Source organism: Ischnura elegans, chromosome 2 (genome assembly GCF_921293095.1).
Source record: "Ischnura elegans chromosome 2, ioIscEleg1.1, whole genome shotgun sequence".
Taxonomy (NCBI): Eukaryota; Metazoa; Arthropoda; class Insecta; order Odonata; family Coenagrionidae; genus Ischnura; species Ischnura elegans.
This window is the reverse complement of record NC_060247.1, coordinates 136133417-136157802: the sequence shown is the minus strand read 5'-3', so window position 1 is coordinate 136157802 and position 24386 is coordinate 136133417. Positions and strand designations below refer to the sequence as shown.

General features: G+C 36.9%; 2 protein-coding genes across 2 annotated transcripts in view; both read left to right on the top strand.

Moving 5' to 3' along the window:
* Window positions 1-11935, top strand: part of LOC124153266 — a 40480-nt gene extending 28545 nt beyond the window's left edge. The window contains exon 6 of the mRNA XM_046526364.1: window positions 11008-11935. Coding sequence (XP_046382320.1) covers window positions 11008-11679 — 672 coding nt within the window. The 3' untranslated portion in view covers window positions 11680-11935. The remainder of the gene's footprint in view (window positions 1-11007) is intronic.
* Window positions 11936-19491: 7556 nt separating this feature from the next.
* Window positions 19492-23506, top strand: LOC124154669 (non-classical arabinogalactan protein 31-like). The gene is made up of 2 exons (XM_046528532.1): window positions 19492-19569; window positions 22696-23506. Exons 1-2 carry the CDS (start codon window positions 19558-19560, stop codon window positions 23308-23310), a joined length of 627 nt encoding a protein of 208 aa, XP_046384488.1. The 5' UTR covers window positions 19492-19557; the 3' UTR covers window positions 23311-23506.
* The last annotated feature ends 880 nt before the right edge of the window (window positions 23507-24386 follow it).

Genomic DNA, 24386 nt, shown 5'->3' with positions numbered 1-24386 from the left:
GTTAATACTCGAAAATGAAAAGGAGACTTCGTTGATTTCCACTAATTTATTTTGTCTTTACGACATGACACAGACAAAATAAATTAGTGGAAATCAACGAAGTCTCCTTTTCATTTTCGAGTATAAATTCCACTTTTGATTTAGAAATATTTCAATGCGATAAAAAATGGTATCGCCCCTTAATATGATACTCTTTTCTATAGATTAGCTAAGTTTCCGAGATTTTGAATTGAATTAAATTTCGAAAAGAAATAAAAGCCAGCATCGGAGTGCAACATAATTTCCCGTCAATGAGTGACCACCATGAGTGAGTCACTTGACGTCGGGCCAAATCTCCGGGGGCATGACGAGGAAATTGCCCGTGCGTATAATTATAAATATCAAAATGTTTTAGTAAAAGCACATATTTTCCTAGCTGTTTTATTATTTACTTCTAAATTAAGCGACTTTGTACTATAAAAGTCAATTATACCTCCTCACATGTTACTGAATGACTTCAGGGATTCATTCATTCTAATCACTATTCTCTTTTGCTCCTTCTCAGAAGTCGATCGAATAATGAAAAACTTTAACTCATCAACCCTATCACGAAATTCGCAATGAATGCGTCTGGCGAACCCATAGATAATGGAATTTTTCACTGGTTTTTAACTTTAGTTTTGCATGTTTGCGGTGTAGTTTTGAAAGCCTGTCAACCTGTTGACGCCTCATGAAAAATAATTGGTATTTTTCTAACGATTTTACCAAACAACAAAAGATTTGTTCCCACAACAAAAAAACATTACTTTATTTGATGATTTCCTATGCTCACCCGAGTTTAAAAGACGTTTGATTCCATTCCTCTACAATTTGTGTTTGGATATATTTCTCTAGCAGCGAATGACTATTCATTAATTCTGAAGCAGTTCAAAATCTTCCACATCGATTATCTGATCGTAGGACGCACTTTCGGAAATTATATTGCAAAATTTCTTTAAAATCTCATTCATGCATTTCAATTTACGTTTATGCGTGGAAAGCTAACATTCGACGGCTCCGATTTGTGGATGAACATAAACGCTCTGCGTCACTCGCTTTATCAACTGCTATCTCACGATCGTTAATTTACGTGGAACTTTCCCATTTCCCTGGAACTCTCTCCTTAAGGCAATTGCACGTTCCCTCTTTCATTGAATACTTGAATGACTCGATCGCATCGCCATGAAGATAACGTTTTTTATGTCTTCGAATTTTCGGAAGCCAACCTCTTCTCCTCAGCAGTATGAATGGCGTTTAAATTGTATTAGAACTACTTTTACTGCGGCACAATGCATAGCGAGTTCTCTCAATATACTGTCTATAAGTACTGCCTATATTAAAATTGCAATCTATGACTTCATTTAATTCATTTCCATAATTCATAGCATGCAAGAAGCATCAGCTATAATGCAGAATGAAATTAATCACCACAGAAGAGCACTATTTTTTTGGGGTAGCCATCTGATACATATGGCAGCACGGGCAAACAAAAATTTCTAAGCATCAAGGAAAGTTTATGCACAGAATAATATTCAAAATTTAAAAAAATATATCCATATCACTGCGCAATAACAACAAAATAGAAATCATTTTAGCAAAAACTTTATAGATACTTAAATTGCTTATCAAATCAATCCCTAACCAAGAGTTTTAAAACACTTTCAATATAAAAAAATAGAATGCATATGAAATTTAAGTTACGATACCATAGAACGTATTTTCAAGTGAATAATTATAATTGACCAGGAAAGTGGAATATTGAAAAGAAAAAATGGCATGAGTGGCAATTTCCGTTCGATGCTCCTAAAGGGTCCGCAATGGCGAACATGGTCTCCTTAAATCGACTCTTTTGTTCTACTAAGGGCATGAAAAACACAAGTTTTAGGAGTACATAAATAAAAAAATATTCTCACAGAGTTCTACTCTTTATGTAATAAGATCACCTGGCTAAATAACACGGTGTATGATGCGTTCAAAGATATGAACGTGAAGTGTTCTCGGGAAACATGCAAAGAAACATCATGTACGGCATAATTTTTCAGATATTCGGCATTACATTCTAAAAATTACACCGCGGTAATTATGAACGGTGATCATATTAATATCGAAAACGCTAAGTGAATTGCGGTTTCCAATATCGCGACCGCAGTACGGTTACTTAAAATTAATTTCATAGGAATTTGCTGTGATTAAACAGTAGACTTGGCCGGAATCAAAAACTATAAGTCACAATTCCCAGTTTAATTCAATTCATGCAATCAGTTTTACCACCAAATAGCCAGGTCCAGATCTTATCTAATCAAATGGCATATTAGCATAGACTATCTTTCTATAGTGATTTCAAAAATTTTTACTCCTTTTAGTTTAGAATGAATAGTTATTACAGGGTAACCATCCAATATGCGGATGCAAGAACAAAGTAGCAAGATTTCTTGCATCCAAGAAGTTTACACGGATCACCTTCGGAAGAGTCATACCAAAAAACAGGAGATTTTAGGAGAGATTTAGGAGAAGTAAGGCCATAAGAAAATCAATATTTGCCCTTTGTATTGAAATTTATCCTTTTAAGGTGACCCCAAAATGGATTTATGTATATTAATACATTTAATTTTGGATTAATTATGCTGATTTTTACCAAAAATAATTTCAACAAAAATTAACATCTCATACGATGAGCCAGTTTTCAATAAAATTTCCACTTTGTTCTTCGACTTTCAAACTTTCGCCGACCGTTATTCCACACGTTGCTGGTGATCCAGAGCCTTCGTTCACGCGTTCATGCGCGAAGTCACGAATTACGGAAACGAATAAACCAAAATTACCGCTATTCCATCGACGTCAATGTGTTTTAAGGAAATTAATGAGGTAAAACAAGTTTTCGATGAACGATTTATTGAGATAATTAGTCCGCTACGAGGGTGAAAAAAGATCATAGCTACAAAAAACATAATTTACGTAAAATATGTGATCGCAGGGAGGCCTGATTTCAAATTTACCATTTGTCACTATGATATGTGGTTTCATGATTGCAATGGCATTGCACAGGAAAGCGTATCCTCAATGAAAAAATAATCATCATCGATAAGAATCTGAATATTACTATATAGGTCTTCTCGATATAAAAAAATAGTAGCTTACGCACGTGAGAAAAAAAGAAAGTCGATAAAAAGTCGTAAGCATTCTATCGCGTTTTTAGATGAGATGGAAGATCGGAGAGAAGGCAGTGACGCACACTGTGACCACGCCCTCTTCCGTGAAGAGATTATAACATCGATCTTTCGTTTGCGATTATCTGAGAAACGCGGGAAGAGGAGAATTGGTGTATTTTGAGTCTTCTTTAAAATTTGATACTGAATTTCATTCGGTAACTTGCATTCACAAATTAGTACCTAAAGGGAAATAGATGATATTTGGCCCTACAAAAACTGTTAAAGAGTAAAATTATCTCAAAAACAACGCATGCGTGAGGCTCTATAAGAGCATGCAGGGAGCAGCTAAAAATTAAGCCTAGGGGGGGTTTTAGGCGCAACTAATACTTACGGTTGTGGGGGGTATTGCATACCCACAAGGGTGAGCAGGAGTTGCGGGGGCCCTCCAACGGAAAATGTTTAAGAATAATGGTTCAAAATGGCGAGTTTTACGGCTTTCTGAGGGATATTTGATTAATCCTAACACAATTCTATATGTAATACTGATCCACATAAGTAAAATAGATTAAACTTAAAAATTTCTCTGAGCTCCGGGGGGGGGGGGGGGGGTTACCCCCTAAAACCCCCCTCTCGCTGCGCCACTGAGAGCATGATTTTCCCTATTGTGTAGTCTGGATCTGAAGTCTGGACACCAAGCAAAAAGAAAAGAAGCTTATAGTCTTCGAAAACTTGGCTCTGTATGTGACCAAGGCACCTAGAGTATACGGGCCGACAGAGAACTAAGAGTACGAAGATGCCCAACATCATTGCCCGAGTTAAAAGCGGAATATTAAGTTGGGCTGGCCACGTGAAGAGGAGGGAGTTGAACTCCGCACTGAGGATGGCGAGAGAAAATCTCCCACGAGGCAGACGACCACTAAAGTGCGGAGGTCACGTGATTTTTTTTTTAAAGTTCCATGCAGACCCACTCGATCGCATTCGCTCCTCCATATGCGCATTCCCAGATTGTCACTAACCAAACGTTCCATCCACCCGCCTCTCTTCCCTCATAAATTCCCTTCCAGATCACATTGACCCGTTCTCCTTTCCAAACCACTCCTTTACAAACCGCGCTCTTTCCTACCTTAATAGAAACTCTTAAGCTCCATAAGATTACTTTCAATGTATTGCTGTTTATTTAAATTTATTATGTTTGAATGTGTTTGTAATTTTTAAGTTTGTTATACTGTCCTACTATAAAATGGAAAACTAAACTGTGTGTGGGCAATTTGATAAATAAATAAATAAAATGCTAAGTCTCAACGTAACACCCGAGCTGATGCAGAATAGAGACGGATCGCGAGCTGATGTTGACGAGGCCAAAAACCTTTTGTGGTTCGAGTGATCACATATATGTAATGTTAAGGCAACTTAAGGCAAGGCAGCGAATAGTAGGAAACATATATTTTTTATTTTTTTTTGTTTATTAAGTTACCTTAATTAAGTTAGAATACTAATAAAATCAACAGATTTGGGCGTTAATTGGTGGAACGATGAAATGTTCATGGTGAAACAAAACCCAGTACTATTCCACGAACTTTTAATTATTAGCTGTCAACTAGTTTCGACGTCGACGTATATACGAAGACTAAAGCTTGATAATGACGGCATAAACGCCGAAACTAGTTGACAGCTAATAATAAAAAGTTTGTGGAATAGTACTGTTTTTTTCACCATGCATGTTAGAATACTAGTTTTGAGAATGTTTCTCTTTTGAATACGCACCCAATAACTGCAGGATTTAATTTATCATAAAGTATTTAAGGAGAATAAAAAAAGCTTAAACAAAAATTTGGCAGTTAGAAAAAAATCATCGTCTAAACCTTTTTTGGGGCAATTTCATTTTAAATCAACGAATCAAACCCTCAACTTATGAAATTATCCCCAGAAATCGATGCAAATGCCAAATAGATGCAATTGGCAGTATTACCAAAATTAGAAAAAAGTGGACGACGGGCGAAATCAGCATGCCAGAAAGCTTTACATGACAAATGGAATGTGAGAGCTAACTCCTTGACATTGGTGGGGTTTTAAATTCCTTGAGATGTAATATCAACATGTCGCCAACTGGGGAGCCCTTGCCTCAATTTTTGGATTTTATTATCCAAAATATGCTCTAAAAAGCTACAAATTCCACTCTCTTTCTTAAATATATTTTTTATCACATAAAAGAAGTATTACACCACTATTATTCACTTTCTACATTTATTTAATTTCCTGAAATCTTGTGCACTTCTTCTTTGAATTGGACAATCTCATCAACTCATTTGCATGACTTTGTATCATAGCATAAACTACATCTGGTTAACAAAAACGGATTGGTAAAATTAACGACATTTTAGTATTCAACGCCCACTCGTCATGGTGCTGAAATTGCTGAAAAAACTTTCACATTTCAAATTTATCAAATAACAGCTCAGAAAAACGAAATAATTTCAAAAATTTCCAAATGGCGTGATTTAGAACCTAGGTATTAATAAATCTCACATATAGAGGTCAGAAAGCAGGTCATAAATTCAAATAATTGTCAAAGTAATCATTTATATCACCATTTGTAATAAAAGCTAATGCTTGGGGTAATGTAACTCAATTATTCTCCTTAATTATACACGATTTTGTTGTCTCTTTTAACTTATTTATTCATCTGCCCTCGTAACTAGTCAACAACTTTTTCTTACCCTTGACAACCCTTTGCTTATTTATAAACTTCAACACTTGCCCTTGTTGATTTAAATTAAAATTTCGTTAAAACAATTACTATTAACTTCAACACTTTCCCTTGTTGATTTAATTTAACAATTCGTTAAAACAATAACCCTTCGCTTATTTATAAACTTCAACATGGAGTTTGGAGAAAATCATTTTGATTGGAAAAATATATTTTGCAAAGAAGTGACTCAAAGTCACCCTAAAATGCAATAACAATTGCACCTTTCCACAATGTTGAAAATAATTTAATAATTGGCTGGAAAAATCATGAGCCTTTATCTATGCTAAAAAAGTAAGTGCTACTGAGTAAAATATACTATGTACTGAGATACTTCAATCTGAGGAAATAAAAAGTTTGTACGCAATATAAACATCTCAAAAAATAAATGAAAAAGAAATGGGTGATAGTGTCACATGAAATATGATAGAACCTCACCCTAGATACACATTGTGTAAGTAACAGTCATACTCAACGGAATATATGGGAAAAGGCTCAATTAAAAACCTCGTTATAGCGATGGTACTACATATACATATTTCCGACTGGTGGGACAACGTTTCTCCTGTTGACGTTACCAAATCTATTCGCCTAAGTTACTGACGCAATTATTATCGGTACCCCTTCAGCATAAGGAGATGGTGCGGGTATTTCGCCGCATGTAGAGATAATCTTTCGTAAGAGAACCGGCGAATTGCTTAGCAGTATTTCATTAGGTTTTTATTTTATTATTTAATTTAATGTTTTTTACATTAAAAATCGGTAAATTTCGTCATTTTTTAAATGACTAAAATAATTATGGTTTTACTGGAGGTAGGATTTCTCAATATTGCTCAGCTGGAAAAAATTGGTTTTTAATTTGCCATCGACACTCTCCATCGCTGATCTCGGCACTATCCTCAAGTGAGTCCATTCACCGCTGCCCGCTGAAGCAGAAAGCACAAAGATTTGCGCCCCAAGAAGCCCGGATAATCATTTCAATCTGATGAAAACGTCATCACTCAATTAACAATTAATTTTTATCTCATTTTGAAAGTCGTGATTACGATTAAAATGCTGCTATGTCTATGATTTCATAAATGAGTAATTTAGGTAAAAGAGAACAACTTTGGTTTTTATGAGGTGCAGTGTTCAACTTCAACGTACCTTTTTATTAGAGTATTCCACTGATTAAAGTAGATTCCCATGGAGTCATGAGAAGTATTCTTGCAGCCTCTCCTTCCATAAAGGATTTCCCTCTTAAATTCACAATAAGGCCTTACATTCCATCTAAAAATCCTATTCTTTTCCATCCCTTCCATCGTTTTCCCATCAATCTACCCAACAACACTGTTTTCAAGATCTTCTCCCGGCTAAGTACTTCCTCCACCAACATGTTCTGTTTCCTCCGTATGTCATTATGCACTGCATTTTTCAGGGAAGAGATACTTGGTAGGTTTTTCCACTTCCAGTCCAACCGCCTTTATTTTACATGACACCATCACATGGATTACCTTTACGTTTGGCTTCCACTCTTTGACTTTAAGCCTGGAATGGTTGGACCCTCCGGGAGTTATTGAGAACTAATCTCGGTAAGGCAGTACCCCAAGGGAAAGGGTGTAATCACTAATAATGCAAAATGATGACTTGGGTGTAAGTTTCAGGCTCAGGTTAGTAATGGCTATTTATTGATACAATGTGCTCTCGAGAGACAATACAATTTATCTGCAAAAAGTTCTCATAGGGTCACATCCGTTCAAGAGTCAGTATCGTTGACGCATTTCTATCTCATAAATAGTGTCATCACCCTATTAAGATAGGTAACAGTCTCCCGACCCTCATTGATCCTCTCTCCCCAGTCGTACCCATTCCGTAGGGCACTCTAAATTACCTTACCCAACGTTCCCATCTAAAACTAAGGCTAGGCCTCACCATGGACTAGAGCCCTCTCCCCGAGATAATACCTTGCTGGGAGGCTAAGAGCTGCTATAATTTTAGACTGGGAACCGCTAGAGAGTCGGAGGCCGCACGCAAATATCTTTCGGAACGACATGGAGAATATCAAATTAGAATAAATTTCCAGTTCCGACAGAAACAATGAGTTAAGAGATATATTTTGCCAAACTGATAGGTATAGTAATTAGTTTTACCACTGGACAATGAAGGACTTTCATTAATGCTAGGTGAAACTTCGTTAGAGAATTTCTCTGTTATTTGTTTACGGCTGGTGTCCTAACCCCTCCTGCCACACGCTTATTGAGGCGCCTTGAAGAGTAGTATGGGGATGTAAATGATATCTAATCACCTTAAGCTTAACAATGAACTACTATTATTTAATATTTCTAGTATATTTTTTGATAACCCTAAATAATCACCAGCAATTTACGTTGTACATAATACATGATAATGGTGTTGAATGTTTCCCATTCATAACTCATAACATATGTGATATTTGGAGGAGGCAAGCGACAGCTTAGGCGATTTTCGCCATGAGTAAGTTAGAAAGGGTGGAGAGAAACCAGGCGTCGGTATTTGCCTGCTCTTAACGAAATGCGCCAAGAGGACCACAGTTTAACGTCCAATCTGACAGACGAAGCGTTGCGCTCGAAGTGCCCTCGACACAACAATCAAGCAGGTACAGGTTATCTCTGAAAATCTTCTTGCACCGCAAGGGATTTGAACCCGGGCCGGCGAGGTTTAGCAACTGCACCAATCTCACAAACAAATTCGTCTGATTATTTCAGAGCCTTTATAGTCTTTTGCAGGACGAAAATGTGGATGTAACCATGCGCATAAATAATTAATGAATGTATTCTGATGCAAGCAGTTGAAAAAATACACCCAACTTCCTCATTTATACTTCCGGATACGTATCCGATTGATAGAGCTAACAGGAGAGCATATTATTATAACTATCTTATCTACAAAGCAATTGTAGACTCTAGATGCGTGACTGGCGATAGGAGAGAATTTTCACCTGTCAAACACGTCAAATTTCATCAAACACATTTACTTTACCGAGCTGATCCTATCACTGCATTAATAGGGATTCGGACCTCCCTAGGAAGAGTGAGGATGGTCAGGGAAGCATTGCGTTGCCGTTGTCGGTGAGGCGATACAGAAAAATACGGTAAGAGGAGAAGCGGGGTGTGTTTGGCGAAATAGAAAATTCACGGTGGCGAGGGGAAATGCGTGAGGCAACCCTCTTTCAGTCATTAAACTCCTCCTATCTGCGGATCGCAGCAAACGAAGCAAATCACGGCGGAGGTGGTGGCGGAGGTATATAAGGGCTGGGGTGATCAAAGCTCATCGTCACTCACCCAAGCACCTCACTCCGAACGAAGAGGCAACTGAGGAAGAGGAATCATGAAGATCCTGGTAAGAAATCCCGCTTTGCATCCATAAAATCACAACAGCCCCCAACTGACACTCGATTCATTATTTTGCATTTTTCATGTGCGACCCTGAGTAGACATGCAGACAGATATTCGTACTGTGTGGCGTATTGTGAATAAGTGTCGTATTTTTAATTATCACAGCTGAATTAGTTATTTGTTGCCAATGAAATAGCCGTAGCAATTCGTTCAATGGTATTAGGCTCAACCTTGTGGAAGTTAATATTCGAAAATGAAAGTCTACGAAAATGAATTCAACGAAGCCTCCTTTAATGCTAGGTTATCCTGAGACCCTCTTGGTGTTTTAAAAATAAATGCATTAGTTTGAGGCGTTGCTTGATGGAACTCCTTCATGACTATCAGGAAAGAGTAAAAATTTGCTTTTTTCACATTAATTAATTCACACGTTAGGCCAGAAGATGGCACACTTAATCGAAACTGGTCGTAGATGAATACACTTTTGTGGAACTAGCGAAGTTTAATTCTTTTCTAATAGTTTCGAAAAATGTTGCACTTTAGGACCAAGGTTGTATGTTGTGAAATACTTAAAAGAAGAAACTTCATCCTTAATTGGGAATTTTAACGGTTTCGAGAAACATTTGAGTGCATAATTTTAAAAGAACGCATCCCTTTCTTGTAATAGGTTGTATCTTATCTTCAAAGGTGGAGTAACACTCATTTTAAAACTTTCATCTTGAAATTTACCGGGTGTATAGTGTCAAGCTTTTTCACTGCTTGCCTTCATTTCGAATATAACAAGATAAATCTGAGGACATGCTGAGGAATAATTCACAACATTTAAATGGAGTAAAATTTTGATCAGGGTGCACTTTATTCCTTCGAAAAATATCAAATTGATAGCATATGGTTAAAGCATGTAATATTCAACACAAGGTACTGATCGAGCGAGAGTTATGAGTCCTTATAAATAGTGTGATAATAAGTGAAGCCAGTAAGTGACATATTAAGAAAATTACTCATTGAAATTTCATCAACTCACCGATTAAATGTGCATTATTTTTATTTCGTATTGTAGCAAGGTATAGTATTATATAGTATAGGCAAATTTAGAATATTAAAGGAAATTTAATACAAGCAATAACTCAATGTTCATAGAATAGTTTGCTCGTTGAAAAAGTGTTATGGGAATACACTTTCATCCATTGATCTTGATATCCTCATAATTTTCACACGCATATGGCTCTCGGGAAATAAAATAAGCGATTTCAGCATACACATAAAGGAATGTTGATTTATCTGAACCAATAAAACCATGTATAGCACGGTTTGATGATTTTTCCACAAACGTGGGTCACATCAGCAAAATATCAAGGCCATAAAGAAGAAAAAAGCTGCTCGTTACCTATATAATTAGCTCATTAAAAATATTTATCAGACTAAATTAATTTTCACTGTGAATACGCACATCAATTCACACAATGATGTGCGCCTTCATCAGCACTGTAAGAAGGAATGTCAATGGTAATATTTCGTGAGGAAGAGTGGAAAGGCTTCGGCGGCCATCGCGATGCAAGGGAAAGTGCACTATTACTATTCTATTAAATACTGTAAAATCATTGAAACTATAATTCTAAAATGCTGTCAGTGAGAAAGTAATGCTCTTTTAAGTATCACATTGCATGCCCGAAAACGTTGAAAAAGAGTCAAAGCAAGTTATCTCATATAAAAACTCATTTTCAATGCATTTCCTCTTATTTAGTCCATAGTTTGCATCTTCGCCGTGGGCGTCGCCTTCGTCTCGTCTTCTGAGGACGCAGAGAAGCAGGACGCTAAAGCGGCAGCAACATCCTCAGATGAGGGAGCAGAGAAACAGCCGGAGAAGCGGGGGATCCACGGCCTAGGCTACGGAGGATTTGGAGGCGGGTATGGAGGAGGATATGGAGGAGGATATGGAGGAGGATATGGAGGAAGCTACGGGTTCGGAGGGGGGCATTACGACTTGGGGGGTCACCACCACGAGAAGGTCATCACCATCAACAAGGAAGTGCACGTTCCAGTGCCACACCCGGTTCCCGTGCCCGTGATCAAGAAGGTGGGCGTGCCAGTCCCGCACCCCGTGCCATACCCCGTGGAGAAACCAGTGCCCTATCCAGTAGAGAAGCCTTACCCCGTCCCCGTGGAGAAACCAGTGCCCTACCCCGTCATCAAGAAGGTCCCCTACCCAGTGCACGTCCCAGTCAAGGTCCCCGTCCCACACCCTGTGCCTTATCCCGTTGAGAAGAAGGTCCCCTACCCCGTGCACGTCCCCGTGAAGGTCCCCGTGCCGCAGCCCTACCCCGTCTACCACAAGGTTCCCGTCTACATCCACTCGCACGGACACCATGAGGAACACGGCTACGGTGGATTCGGGGGATTTGGAGGACACCACTAAACTATCCTACTCCGGGGGCCAACACGCTGGTTTCCGACTGCTGTCCTGGCAACGAGATGCTGACATTTCGCCCACCAAGTTCCATCGTCTGGCCATTGTCACCACACCATCTTGATCACTGCAACGAACATCACTTGCCTTTATGAGACAAACGCTGACGAACGCTGAAAACAGAAAGTTGGACGCGTTTTCTAATGTAATTAAAATCCCGCGGGATGACATGTCACCACATAATATTTGTGAAATAAATCGACCTTCATAAGAATGCTGGAAAATTATTTCGCTTGAATTTCAGAATTCCTAATATAAAATTGTCTTTTTAATAAAGCAAATAATAGAGAAATTTAGCTCTAAAATACCGTCCCAATAGGGGTTTATTCACGAGTTTTTTTTTCTTGCCACGTAAGTTTCCGAAAATCTTTACGTTAACAATTTTTTACGATGATCAAAAAATTTATAACGAATTATTGAAACGGAGTGAATAGGATCAACACACTCTAATTTTAAGTTGTTCGAATATCCTTCCATATTCACTACTATTTATATTACACTCTAATGCATGAATTTGTTCACAACGATAGCCACTATAAAATTGTGTGGGTAAAGGTATACAATTATTTGAGAATGGCTATTTCGCTGAATTTGCACACGTTGTACCTTTAAAATTTAAGGACATAAAGGGAACGTCATCGACTTACTTTCAATTTTAAGTAAGGTATAGTGAAGAGTGCACAATATCACGTGTATTGTATCACGTGAATTTAACTAAATTAATGTAGGAACAATATTAAAGCCTTGGCTTTGTATAACCATATGAATCTAGACTCCTGGCTAGTAGGATTCTTATCTTTAGGTTCAATGTTTCAGCTTATAATATGGATTTGCATCCCAGCAGAAATAATTAATATGACAATAGTTCATATACAACAAAACTATCGGCATGTGGCGGTGAATGTAAATAGTACCATGATTCATTTACAAAAAATAGCTATGATTAGGAGATTCTTCATGTTTTGCATATTTCATTAAAAAAAATGTTTCGCCAATTAATTGTAAAAATTAAATTTTGATTGGTTATAGAATATGAATGTATTTTAAATTAAACGTACTGCACTACTCTCCTCCTAAGCAATAGTTTTTGGGGAATGTTGATTAGGAGTACTAGATCCATTTCACTGACATAGCCTTGTTGTATTGGAACTTCCCCTATTAATACCTAAATTATATTAAGCTTAGAAATAAATTTTGTCACCTTGCCAGAAAATGAGTGACTTGAGAGAAATAAAAGAAGTTACCAATAAGATTACAACCTACAACGCTTTTCACGGAATAAAAAAGCGGCTATCGCTAGATTACAACGGTGAACGTTGTCTATATTTGGTACATTGCTGCATGAGTCTTATTGTATTTTCAAATATATACAACTCACTTTTGTTTGCATGTTGAACTTTAAGTAATTGATAACTTGCGCAATGAGAGTATTCAAAACCTCAAAATATCGACGAAAATATCATTCTTCCGGGTGTGCTACCGCGTTGAGTTTTGCATCCATTACCAACCACCCAAAAGTACCGACTATTTTTAGCCGAATCGCCGGGTAACACTCCATAGAAAGTGAAGATTTTCTTAATGTTGCTGTGAATTACGATCCACCGTGATGATTAGCAACTAGGAAAAATATTTTATCTACCCATGGATGCAAATTTTTTGTACAAGGAAATTTGTACGAACAAAATTACAATCTTTTGCACTTTTTTATTCATCGTAAATTCTGAGGAGAAGCGGAGGAAAACTGTCATTCGGAAAATGACAGTTTTCCTCCGCTTGAAATGAATAGGAAATACTTCAATTTCATTCAAATAATGAAAAATGGAAAATAAATAATTATCATATGCCACCATAAATTAAATCATAACTATCTATCATAAAATATCCAGGATATCCATAAAATATCCACTTCCAATATTTTTCTAGCATTAGCTGCTTTTTTTTTAAAGAAAAAACCCTAAGTCACGTGGGCTCTTTAAAATGTAATCCTGCCTTTTCTTAATAAATCCCACAAATATTGACTAATATTGACTTTAACGGAATCTAAAATAATATTTTTTTAATGAATTTATAACCCTTGTAATAAGAATTATTCATTTCTTTATGCTTAAACTAATACATTTGGCCATTATTTTTCCTGTTTTAGCATCAACTGCAGCTTATTTTCCTTCGTATCTCTCAAATACGTCTCCGGGGTCCAGCACATCAAATAAGGAATGCTAAATTATTATTATCTAATCTTTTTTGAAATAATGTTTCACCAATACCATGAAAATTTTAGTAAGATCAACTACAAATAAGAGCGACCCAGTCATAGCGAACCAAGATTATAAACTACTAATTGTCAATTCAGATTTATTGTTTGTAGGATGTTTCGGATATGGCGCAATAAGATGGATCTTCTATGAGGCTTGAATGACATACTCCGAGAACCTGAGCTTCTTAGCCGGGTAATAATATTTTTGAAATTACTGGTTTTCAAATCAAAATCTAACAATACTATGTGCTATTTATAATTTTTTCTCTTATTTATTTCTATTTTAATGAAATCAAGATTATCGAGATTTCATCGAGCTTATGAAGTAATTCACACAAAAATGTTTCAATAAAATTCGTTGCAGTTCAAAATGACCTTAGATGTCGACGCATCCCAGAAACAAGAGTACTACTACTACTTAATTGTGGGAAATAGAATGCATTTCTTTCGAAACTGTAACTTACAAGTTTAGCCAGCAATAGAAAGTAAATTCCAGGGGTCGCCCGCTCCGCTCCAGTGACAGCATCAGATTCCTCCGAACCTAGAGCAAGAATAAAAAGAAAGGGTGGTTACTTCACTGCCTTAGTCCCAACGTAAGTACCTCGTGCGTTTCAATGGAAACCAAGTATTGTGTCACGTGAATTGGTCGCGATGAGCACAATGGTACATTATTGCGGTGCACTTAGATACCAAAAAAAATCATGCAAAGGAAGCTCTGTAACCTTTAATATGTGAGTCAATTGAGCATAATTTTTCCACTAGGGCTCATTGATAGGGCAAAAGTAATTCACGCGTGTTTGAGCTTGCTTCCTCTTAAAATACATATATTATTTATTCAGCTCTAGTAAAGATGTATTTTTATCTATCAATGCGATTTGTTTGATTATAGCTTCCCTAAGGATCTTCAGAGGATTGCGCCGCGTTCCATTTTAATATGGCGCATAAATTTCCTACTTCACGTGATACATATGATGGGTACGCGTGTTTAAGCCTGAAGTACACGATTTTCTTCTCCGCTTCTTCCGAGCGATTGCTACAGCCAAGGGGACTGCATAGAGGAGGCCCAATTCCATCCCATGGATGGCTCATTTCTGTTGCCACTTCGGTCGCATTTTAATCGGTTTTCAGAAATGCCCGTGGCGTGGTGATGTGTGCAATGCGATCCAATTTTTTCCAATGTTTTACAGTATAATTTTTGTCATTGCGAGGGATAGTATTGAAAAGCAATGAATTCGATGGATCACACCATCATGTATAAATTTGGATTAATTAATACCCCAAATTATATCTTTAGGGGCCTCTTTTACAATGTTCGTAGCTTCAACGATCACTCCAATGATGGCGGAAAAATGACCGTTTCATGCAATTATTTTCCGCAATGCCTCCAGGGATGAGAATATCATCCCAATTTTCCATATCTTGGCACGCCCCTTTTTCTGTCGCTGATATCATCCCTGATGCCGTCTTTCAGCCAATCAGAATGCACGGCCGCTAAAAGTGATTGTAACACCACGTTCGGTTCTAAAATAAACGACAGACGTAAAATACGGAAAATGACGGAATAAGCGATGGAAAAAGGGACGGTGGGAATGACCGTGTGATTCAGAAATGATTTTGGAAGCCATCGCTGGGGCTATCACTCTGTAGTCCATGTTACACGATACATTGACGTGCGCGAGTTAAATTCTAATCGTATGAACGCGAGAATGAACGCCAAAATGCACCGTGTAACCACCTAACTTATTCGAACGCATGTACAGAAAATACAACGTGTTCTAATTTGGTTTATGTATTCGTCCATATTCCGTACCGGTCCACCAAAATCATTTATACAATCAGACGTGTATTTTTATTTAATGCATTCTATTAACTCGTACTTGTTAATGATGATTAGTGTCATGGAGTGTAGGTCTTTAAGAATTTTATGCAAAATATTTGGCCAACGTTTCGTTATATTTGTATACCTTCATCAGGACTATGTGATGATATTAATTGAATATTGAATACAATTAATGAATGTGTTTACATTACTTTGATGCATTACGGAATGCATTTTTTTTGCATTAAATCCACCAGGAATCATCGTGCCTATCACAGCGACACCCACATTCCATTTATCGTAATCGGGCAAAAGAAATCGATTTACATGTAGCGGTTACTTTTTCAGTAATTTTTACATTTAACGATTACTTTTTACGAATTATAATTTTTACTTGTAATTTACTCCTTACGGTGAAAGAGGAAGCGTTACTTTCCTTGCATTCGTTACTTTCTCTTAATCGACGATAATTTTAATGATTTCACTGATTTACCTAGGGCTACAGATAACTTACCATTTTAGATTACGTCCCCGACACCATAATATTCTTGTTTAGCCATGTGGTGGTGCATACAGTTTGACTTCTTAAGCGTAAACCCGCGAGATCGGAGTTTCAGTGTTCACAGCGTCTCGGTGGTTCAGATTTCAAGTTCACGTTCAGTCAGAGCTGGGATCCGTATTTCAGAAACTAACTTTGACGCAACTCACTTGAGCTGGATTAATTTTGGCGAAGTTTTGGCGAAAAATTTACAAAATAAATTAAGCATTAAATACACTCTTGTCACTCGTAATCATAAAAACTAGTACTTCTGGAGTTCAATATAATATACTATAACTTGGTACTCTTTGCAAAAAGAGTATTTAAGCTTTTTAAATCAAATTCCAATTTCCATATTCATTTCACCCGCACTTGTGACCACATCCATCAGAACTATCATCTATCACACAATCTTTTCAATCGCTATCTCAAGGACTATGTTTTTATTAAATGCATTCTATACTGCGGATGAATTCATAAAGTACACAAATAGTCATTCAATCATTTGTCAGTCAGCTGTCTATCATTGTATGTATCTCAATTTTGATTACTTAACAGTATTTTTTATTTCCATGTATTTTTGTCTGACTACATTACGTGTATAATTTTGACGTGTCCTATATTTGATTCTGCAAATCGTTAGACAAATACAATTAAATCTAAAAAAATGAAATATCGCACATGAAAGAATTTTTTTACGAGAGATATTTTATTTTTAAAACGTGAGGCGACGACGGTGGATATCTTGGAATGTGGAATAGACCCAATTTAAGTTTGGACTCAACTTATCAACTTGTGACTGTAAGTATGAACGAGCTTACGAGTGAGTTCCCATAATACGAATCGAGTTTGAGTCGTGGTAAAGACTTGAGAGACGTTCTGGAATGCGCCCCTTGAATATACCAGCAGCTGCCGACGACAGTGCAAAAGAAAAATGATTATAATGAGATGGAACGAATGTATCCAGTGAGGGACTATGGGAAATTAGAAAATACATCTCCACCCGAATGAAATAGAGCATTTCATTAATCAACATGAGTAAATAAATTTAAGAACTGAAGTCTCTGCCACTGAGCAGCTAATTCATGCGTTCATTTAAACTCTCATGATGGTGAACGGCGAGGGAATTTTAAATGAAGATAGATGACTGCTTTTTTTTCTGCGTTGATTAGCTTTCAACTAGAAAGACCAAACACGTCATTTGACGAACTTCCACTTACTTAATCATTTGCCTATAATTTTTTTCCGTCATCTTATTTCTTAATGACTTTTATATAGTTTTTATGGTACGTATTCTTTTAAAATACTATTAAAAAATTTTCGCATTGAAAAAGGTTGATTCCACCTGTATACCTTAAAGGACCAACGTCCGCCAAATTTTTTTGTAATGGTAATGCGTGTTTCATTAAGGAAATCGCTACTTTATATTGCGCCTTTGATTTTTTAGTTAGCACATGTATGCATTTAACATTCCTTATTATATTTGAATGGAAAACAGCAGCATGTCTGCGATACCGAGAGATGTGGCAGGGGGAGCCGGAGCGACACGACTCTTGTCCAATAAAAAACATTTTAGTGAAACGGTTTGTAAAAAAGTACTCAGTAGTTTTATCAAAAAATAAAAGATAAGGTTATGTTTAATGAAATTATAAATTAATTTAACATAAACGAAGAAATCACAAAAATAATTACTACGCTTCAAAAGAACGAGTAATGGTCCTTCTAGGTAGCCATTCAACTCCGGTCCTTCTAGTTAATAATTAAGTAAACTATAGGTAAAAAGAGCAAAATAGGATGTAATGCCGATCACCCTTCCAATTAATTTCGATGTATATTCAGATTCCCTCAACGCTTAAAACACATTTGAGCTCCAAAAATATTGCTCCAGCTATATGCAGCTGGATACATTGGATAAAATATAAACTGGAATTCAAAATTAACTCTCTTGGAAGAAACAGAAAGGAATTACAACGGCCGGCACATCCGAATGGAAGCAACTGCTGCAGAACCGAACACTCAGGAAATGTTCAGCTTATAATTGAAAAAAGAGAAACAGCAGGATATACAGGTATATCTAGAATTCTAAATAACATCATAGTACGGTAATAATATGCCAATGATAATAGTGTATACCCCTAAAATTATACACGTAATGATAGGCCCAGTTAATTAAACAATTGCCCCTATTGCCTGCTCATAGACATCTCTTATCATTTTTTAAATTGGTAGTATTTCAGAAAATTATTAAACTTAAGTCTATTAACTTCCTCCTTGATGGTCATGAACGACAATAGCATGTGTGTAAGGAGTTTTTAGGACAAGGAACTCACATGGAGTTAGTTTTAACGTTCTCAAATCTTACACTTAGATTTTACTTGTAAAAAGAAAGGATTCCGTTAATTTCCATTGCAGAAAGTTGCCCTTAATGTTCATATCGTAATTATAATAGCAAATATTTGGGGAATTATTCAATCGAGAAAAGGCCAATTTACGATTATTATTCAATCAGGCTCATTTACGATACTAAATTGTAACGCAGAAAATACATTCCTCTCTAATTTTCGAATATCAATGTGCCAATATTTCAAAAAATACTACTCAAATATTCAGTATTCTGTTGAGCTAATAAAAAGCAATACATTTGTGAAATAATAACAAAATATTTTTCTCTAATCAAGTGGTGCCTTGTTGCAATCATACATTTTAATAACACATTCATTCGAGTTGCAATTGCAAAATGGGCGGGGATTTATCAAGTCATGAATGATTTTAAAATCAGGAGATATTTTACTTTCACGTGCACAGCTGATATGTCCGGGGTTCACCCACCGCTTTGCGACTGGTACCGCCATAGCACCCTTTCGCACATGATTTCTCATTAACGTCCCACTCTTGGAGTGAAAATGCTCGCCAGCAATATCATTTTGCGATGCGTGCGGTGGGGGGAGAAAGTGAATTGGTGGAACCATTGGCGACGTCTGAAGGCGGGGTTTTTGGGATGAGCGGAGATCGGAAAATAATGGGATTAGCGGAAGTAAACGCAGATACGGTTGGCTTGGGGGGAGGGGGGAGAGAGATTCTCATCCGGTCGCCGAGCAACTCAACGAGCGGAGAGAATTGCCATGGATATAAGGGCACCATTCGCACTCACAGACCGTCACTCACCCAAGCACCTCCCTCCGAACAAGAAGAAGCAACTACTGCGGAAGAGGAATCATGAAGATCCTGGTGAGCAATTATCACAACTGTATTAATCATTTTGTTCGAAAATCCACGCGGACTCGAGTAAAAAATCCTCTCCTGATACATATTTCTCTCCTTAATACAGATTTGGATTCTATGCCTCTAGAAATATTTATGAATTCATCTATATAGCAGATAAATTTTATTCATAAAAAATATCATTAAAGTTACATATTCTCGTAACCCTCTTCACTAGTTTGAAATACTCATAGAGCAAGTAGGCTAAGTAACTAGTCTTTATATGACTACAGAAATATGGCATTATTAAATGTACCATTTAATATACTAACAATAAGTTTGGACAAGTTTTATCATGTAAGGTAAGCGCTAACAGTAGGATAATACAATCTTTATCTTTACTTAGAGGTGATTGAACGTTCTGGTTAGCTTTGGTATAAGATCAGGTTTAAACAAAAAATTGCAGCCACAATCAGGTAAAACTAGAGGCTGTATGACCTTTTGTTTAGCGCAAACCAGACATCTTAAAACGGGCTCAAAGTAATTATGCTCATTGATAATACGGACACGATGGAAATATAGAGGCTCGAATTTTATGCCTCTAGTAATATTTATGAATTCATTTATGTACCAGATAAATTTTATTGACTGAAGTCAAAATATTATAAAATTTACATATTCTTGTGCCCATCGTCAGCGCAAGTGAGCTAATTTATGGCATATTTAAACATTTAATTATTTACCCGCCAATTATAATAGTTTATATAACCAACATTCATTATCTTGTTCATTATAACAGCCAATGTCCCCAGCAAAACTCAAAAATTTATTTTAACCATTTCCTATCTACAACGAGTATTGGAAACTCGAGTTATTTTATTGAACGATAATAGATCAATAGTAGAGCATTTAACTTTTCCCTAATCAGCTATCAGCGAAGATATTGCGTAATTTATTCCTTGAGCACACTGATTCCACGAATTCCATTTTATGAGGACTTTGATTTTTTAGAATTCCTAAAAGGTAGCTAGAAAATTTCCTTTTCTATTCCCGCCCAGACAAATCTCTCTTGATGTGTCTTTCTTGAAAAAGCGATACTACATGCGAACCAAAATGTTGTATTTCTAACTAATTTTTCCTCATAAAACTTATGAATATTAACTGCATCCGCTCACTGCACGGGATTAATATATTCGAAATTCATAGTGCATGCTGTATACACTACACATTTACAATTTGAACTTGTATCCTGTATAAATTTCATGTATATTTGGGTTCCGTTGCTTCTTTCACATCTTTAACTACTACTTTCCTGGATTTAAGTTAAATTTCACCGATAACACAGAGGCGAATTTTCCGAGACTCCTGGCCAAAAATTTAAAAGTCTTAAGGTAGTCTATTTAGAAAAAGCCAAAGATGAGATGCAAATCGTCACAGTCTCCATCTCTCTCAAAGGTTTCACTCGATAGGGACAGCAGAAATTTGATCCATCCGTCTATCCGTTTTGCTTTCTCAAAACAGAACGGATGGATAAAATGATTAATTTCTGTGAACATTGGACAAAAAAAACAATTTTTAAATCAATATTTAGAACATCCATGATAAAATATAAATTAATAATGGTTATTTCCACATTTTAATAAAAAACTTCACTGACTGTGAAGGAATTCTACGATATCGTGAAGGAATAACACTTTTCAAGAATGTCCATGATCGGCAGTGAAGTTTTTAACTTAACTATGGAAATAAACATTTATAGTTTATATGTTATCATGGATTTACCGCATTTCCACCAAGTCAAGCTTGAAACGATTTTTTATAATATTTGGAAGTTATATAAGCAGAATTCTGGTACTATATTATTCATATTTAATCATTTCATTAAAAAAAAATATTGGAAACTCATAAATCAAACTATTGAACAAAATACATTGATAGATAAAGCTAATGATTTTGTTGCATCGAGTGTCCAAAATGGCATCATGTTATAGCCTTGTCATATATATATGACAAGGCTGTAATTGACTATATATATATATATATATAGTCAATGAAGCTACTAAGATATTAGCGGCGTGGCTTTGAAAGGGCGGGGACTCAGCTGTTTCAAGCTAACGGTTCTCGTGAATGCTTTCACCGAGTGCTCTGGATCGTGAAGGTCACGGAGTTCTTGTCGTAGAAATACTCACGTGGGGCGGACGGCATCGCGGAAGTCATTTCCCTTTTAACAACGGTTCTCCAGTCGATAAACTCTTCATGGCTATTTTTCTGCTATTTTAAAGTTATCATATGGGATTATATTATCATTAAATATATCTCTTTATTACCATCTTACCCAGTACGTATGCCTATTAAGACTTCTGGATATGCAAATTTCATCATGGATATATGCAAATACATGAACTGATATAAATCGTTAGGTTTAAAGGCACTGATATTGAACTATAAGATATTAAATAGCTGCTGGTCAATAATGTCATGGTTTCGTATCATTCAGCAACTATAAAATCGTGGCGAGAGGATTTTACTGAGGCATGTTGAAATTAATTACACGCTATCAATAATTTTAAATTTCGGACATGAAAAAATAATTACACCTAAATATATTCGCATTTATTTTAATCCATACTTTTGTATAAAAATATTGAAGTTGCAGCCACGTTCTGCCTACATTGAAGAGTTGTAAAAAATTGGAGAGATCGAGTGATTACTTAAACATGCAACATATAGGAACTTCGTTAAATTGTCGGTAAAACTAAAAGTAATACAGGTTAGTTGGCGTATTTGGTAAATACATTTTTCGAAGAAGGTCATTAACAACCGTCAAATGCTCCAGGAAGGACTTAGTTGGTATTTAGGTATTAAGGCTTCAATAAAATTAAGTAAATTTTCAAAACGGATTTTCATAACTTTATTGTATTGGGTTAAACAATCGAACTAAATGAAAATTATTCCAGTGAAAATAGCGAGAATGATCCAACACTAGGCTATGAATCCTTTACAGAAATTATTCTAGCCACTACTATCTGATCTTTCATAGAACTGCAGGGCTATTCAGTATCTGTTGAAACCTTTTTCTCATGGCAATTCTTGTATGTAAGCTGTTGACACGGTCGCAAAGACGTTTTATTAGTAATATCTTCTTTATTTCAGTCCCTAGTGTGCATCTTCGCCGTAGGCGTCGCCTTCGCTTCGTCCTCCGAGGACATAGAGAAGCAGGACGCCAACGCGGCAGCAGAGAAACAGCCGGAGAAGCGGGGGATCCACGGCCTAGGCTACGGAGGATATGGAGGAGGAATCGGAGGAGGATTTGGAGGAGGATTCGGAGGAGGTCACCATTACGACTTGGGGGGTCACCACCACCACGAAGAGAAGGTCATCACCATCAACAAGGAAGTGCACGTTCCAGTGCCTCACCCGGTTCCCGTGCCCGTGATCAAGAAGGTGGGCGTGCCCGTACCGCACCCGGTCCCTTACCCCGTGGAGAAACCATACCCAGTGCCAGTGGAGAAGCCGGTCCCCGTCCCCGTGGAGAAACCAGTGCCTTACCCCGTCATCAAGAAGGTCCCCTACCCAGTGCACATCCCCGTCAAGGTCCCCGTCCCACACCCAGTCCCCGTGCACGTGGAGAAGAAGGTCCCCTACCCCGTGCACGTCCCCGTCAAGGTCCCCGTGCCGCAGCCATACCCCGTCTACAAGAAGGTCCCCGTCTACATCCACTCGCACGGGCACCACGAGGAACATGGTTATGGAGGATATCACCACTGAATGAATGAACTCTCGATAATCGCATTTTAATTCGTATTTCATCTCATCCAATCCTCACAAGTCAGCTACCGGGATTACATAAGCTTCCAACATTTCGGCATGTTGTTTAAGTAGTGATGGACATGGTTTGCATTGAACAGAACAGATTATGTGAAAAATAACCAAACAACCATTGCTACCAACAGTAGTCACTGGGCAATACTCTCATTACGTAACTGAGTTCAGTTTATTTTAAGTACGATTGCATTATAAATCCTATTGCAAAATTTAATTATATATATGTAACTCTTTTTAGGCCTTGAAATATGAGAAATACGGTTCCACATTTCAGAAATGCATTCTTAACAATCTCATCCGCCATATAAAAGAAATGATTTCCACCAACTGCCTCAACTCAGCATTCCTTTAAAGTGAAGTTTTTGTTATTTTCTCATTTGACTGGCAACAACTTGGAGGTATATATTTCATGATAACCATTGTTATAAATACTGTTAAATGCTTTATGTTCCTGTTTTTAGCGTTGCAGTAATTACGAAATAAATAGTTTCCTGATGAATATTTAAATTTTAATTTTTTTCATAGGAATCCTACTTTTATAATAGATTACTGGCTGATGGTAATCGGAATTTTCCCATAATCCTTAAGCCACCGTTGCAAAACCCTACCTCCATCTCCGTGAATATACGAAATTTGTCCAGGAATTAACGAGAATTTTTCAATTTCGTGGATTTGGAGGGTCCGATTGTCAAACTACTTTGTTATATTGGCATATATGTTCCTGACATACGATGAGATTTTCAACCGTATATATTTTTTACATTCTCTGTAGCAGTCACTAAAGTTAGCCCTATTTTTATGATACCATAGATTTTCAGTTGTTAAAAGATATGGGTCAAAGAATGAATGAGCAGTAAAGAATGAGTAGCAAATTATAGGTGACAAAGTGTGTGAAATGTCAACTAAGTCCTATCGTGAGTATGCTACTAGTAAAACAAGAATTTACGACAAATATAAACGATTCCAAGATGGCCGTTGGAGATATCGAACGCCCCAGAACATTCAAAACCGATGAAAAC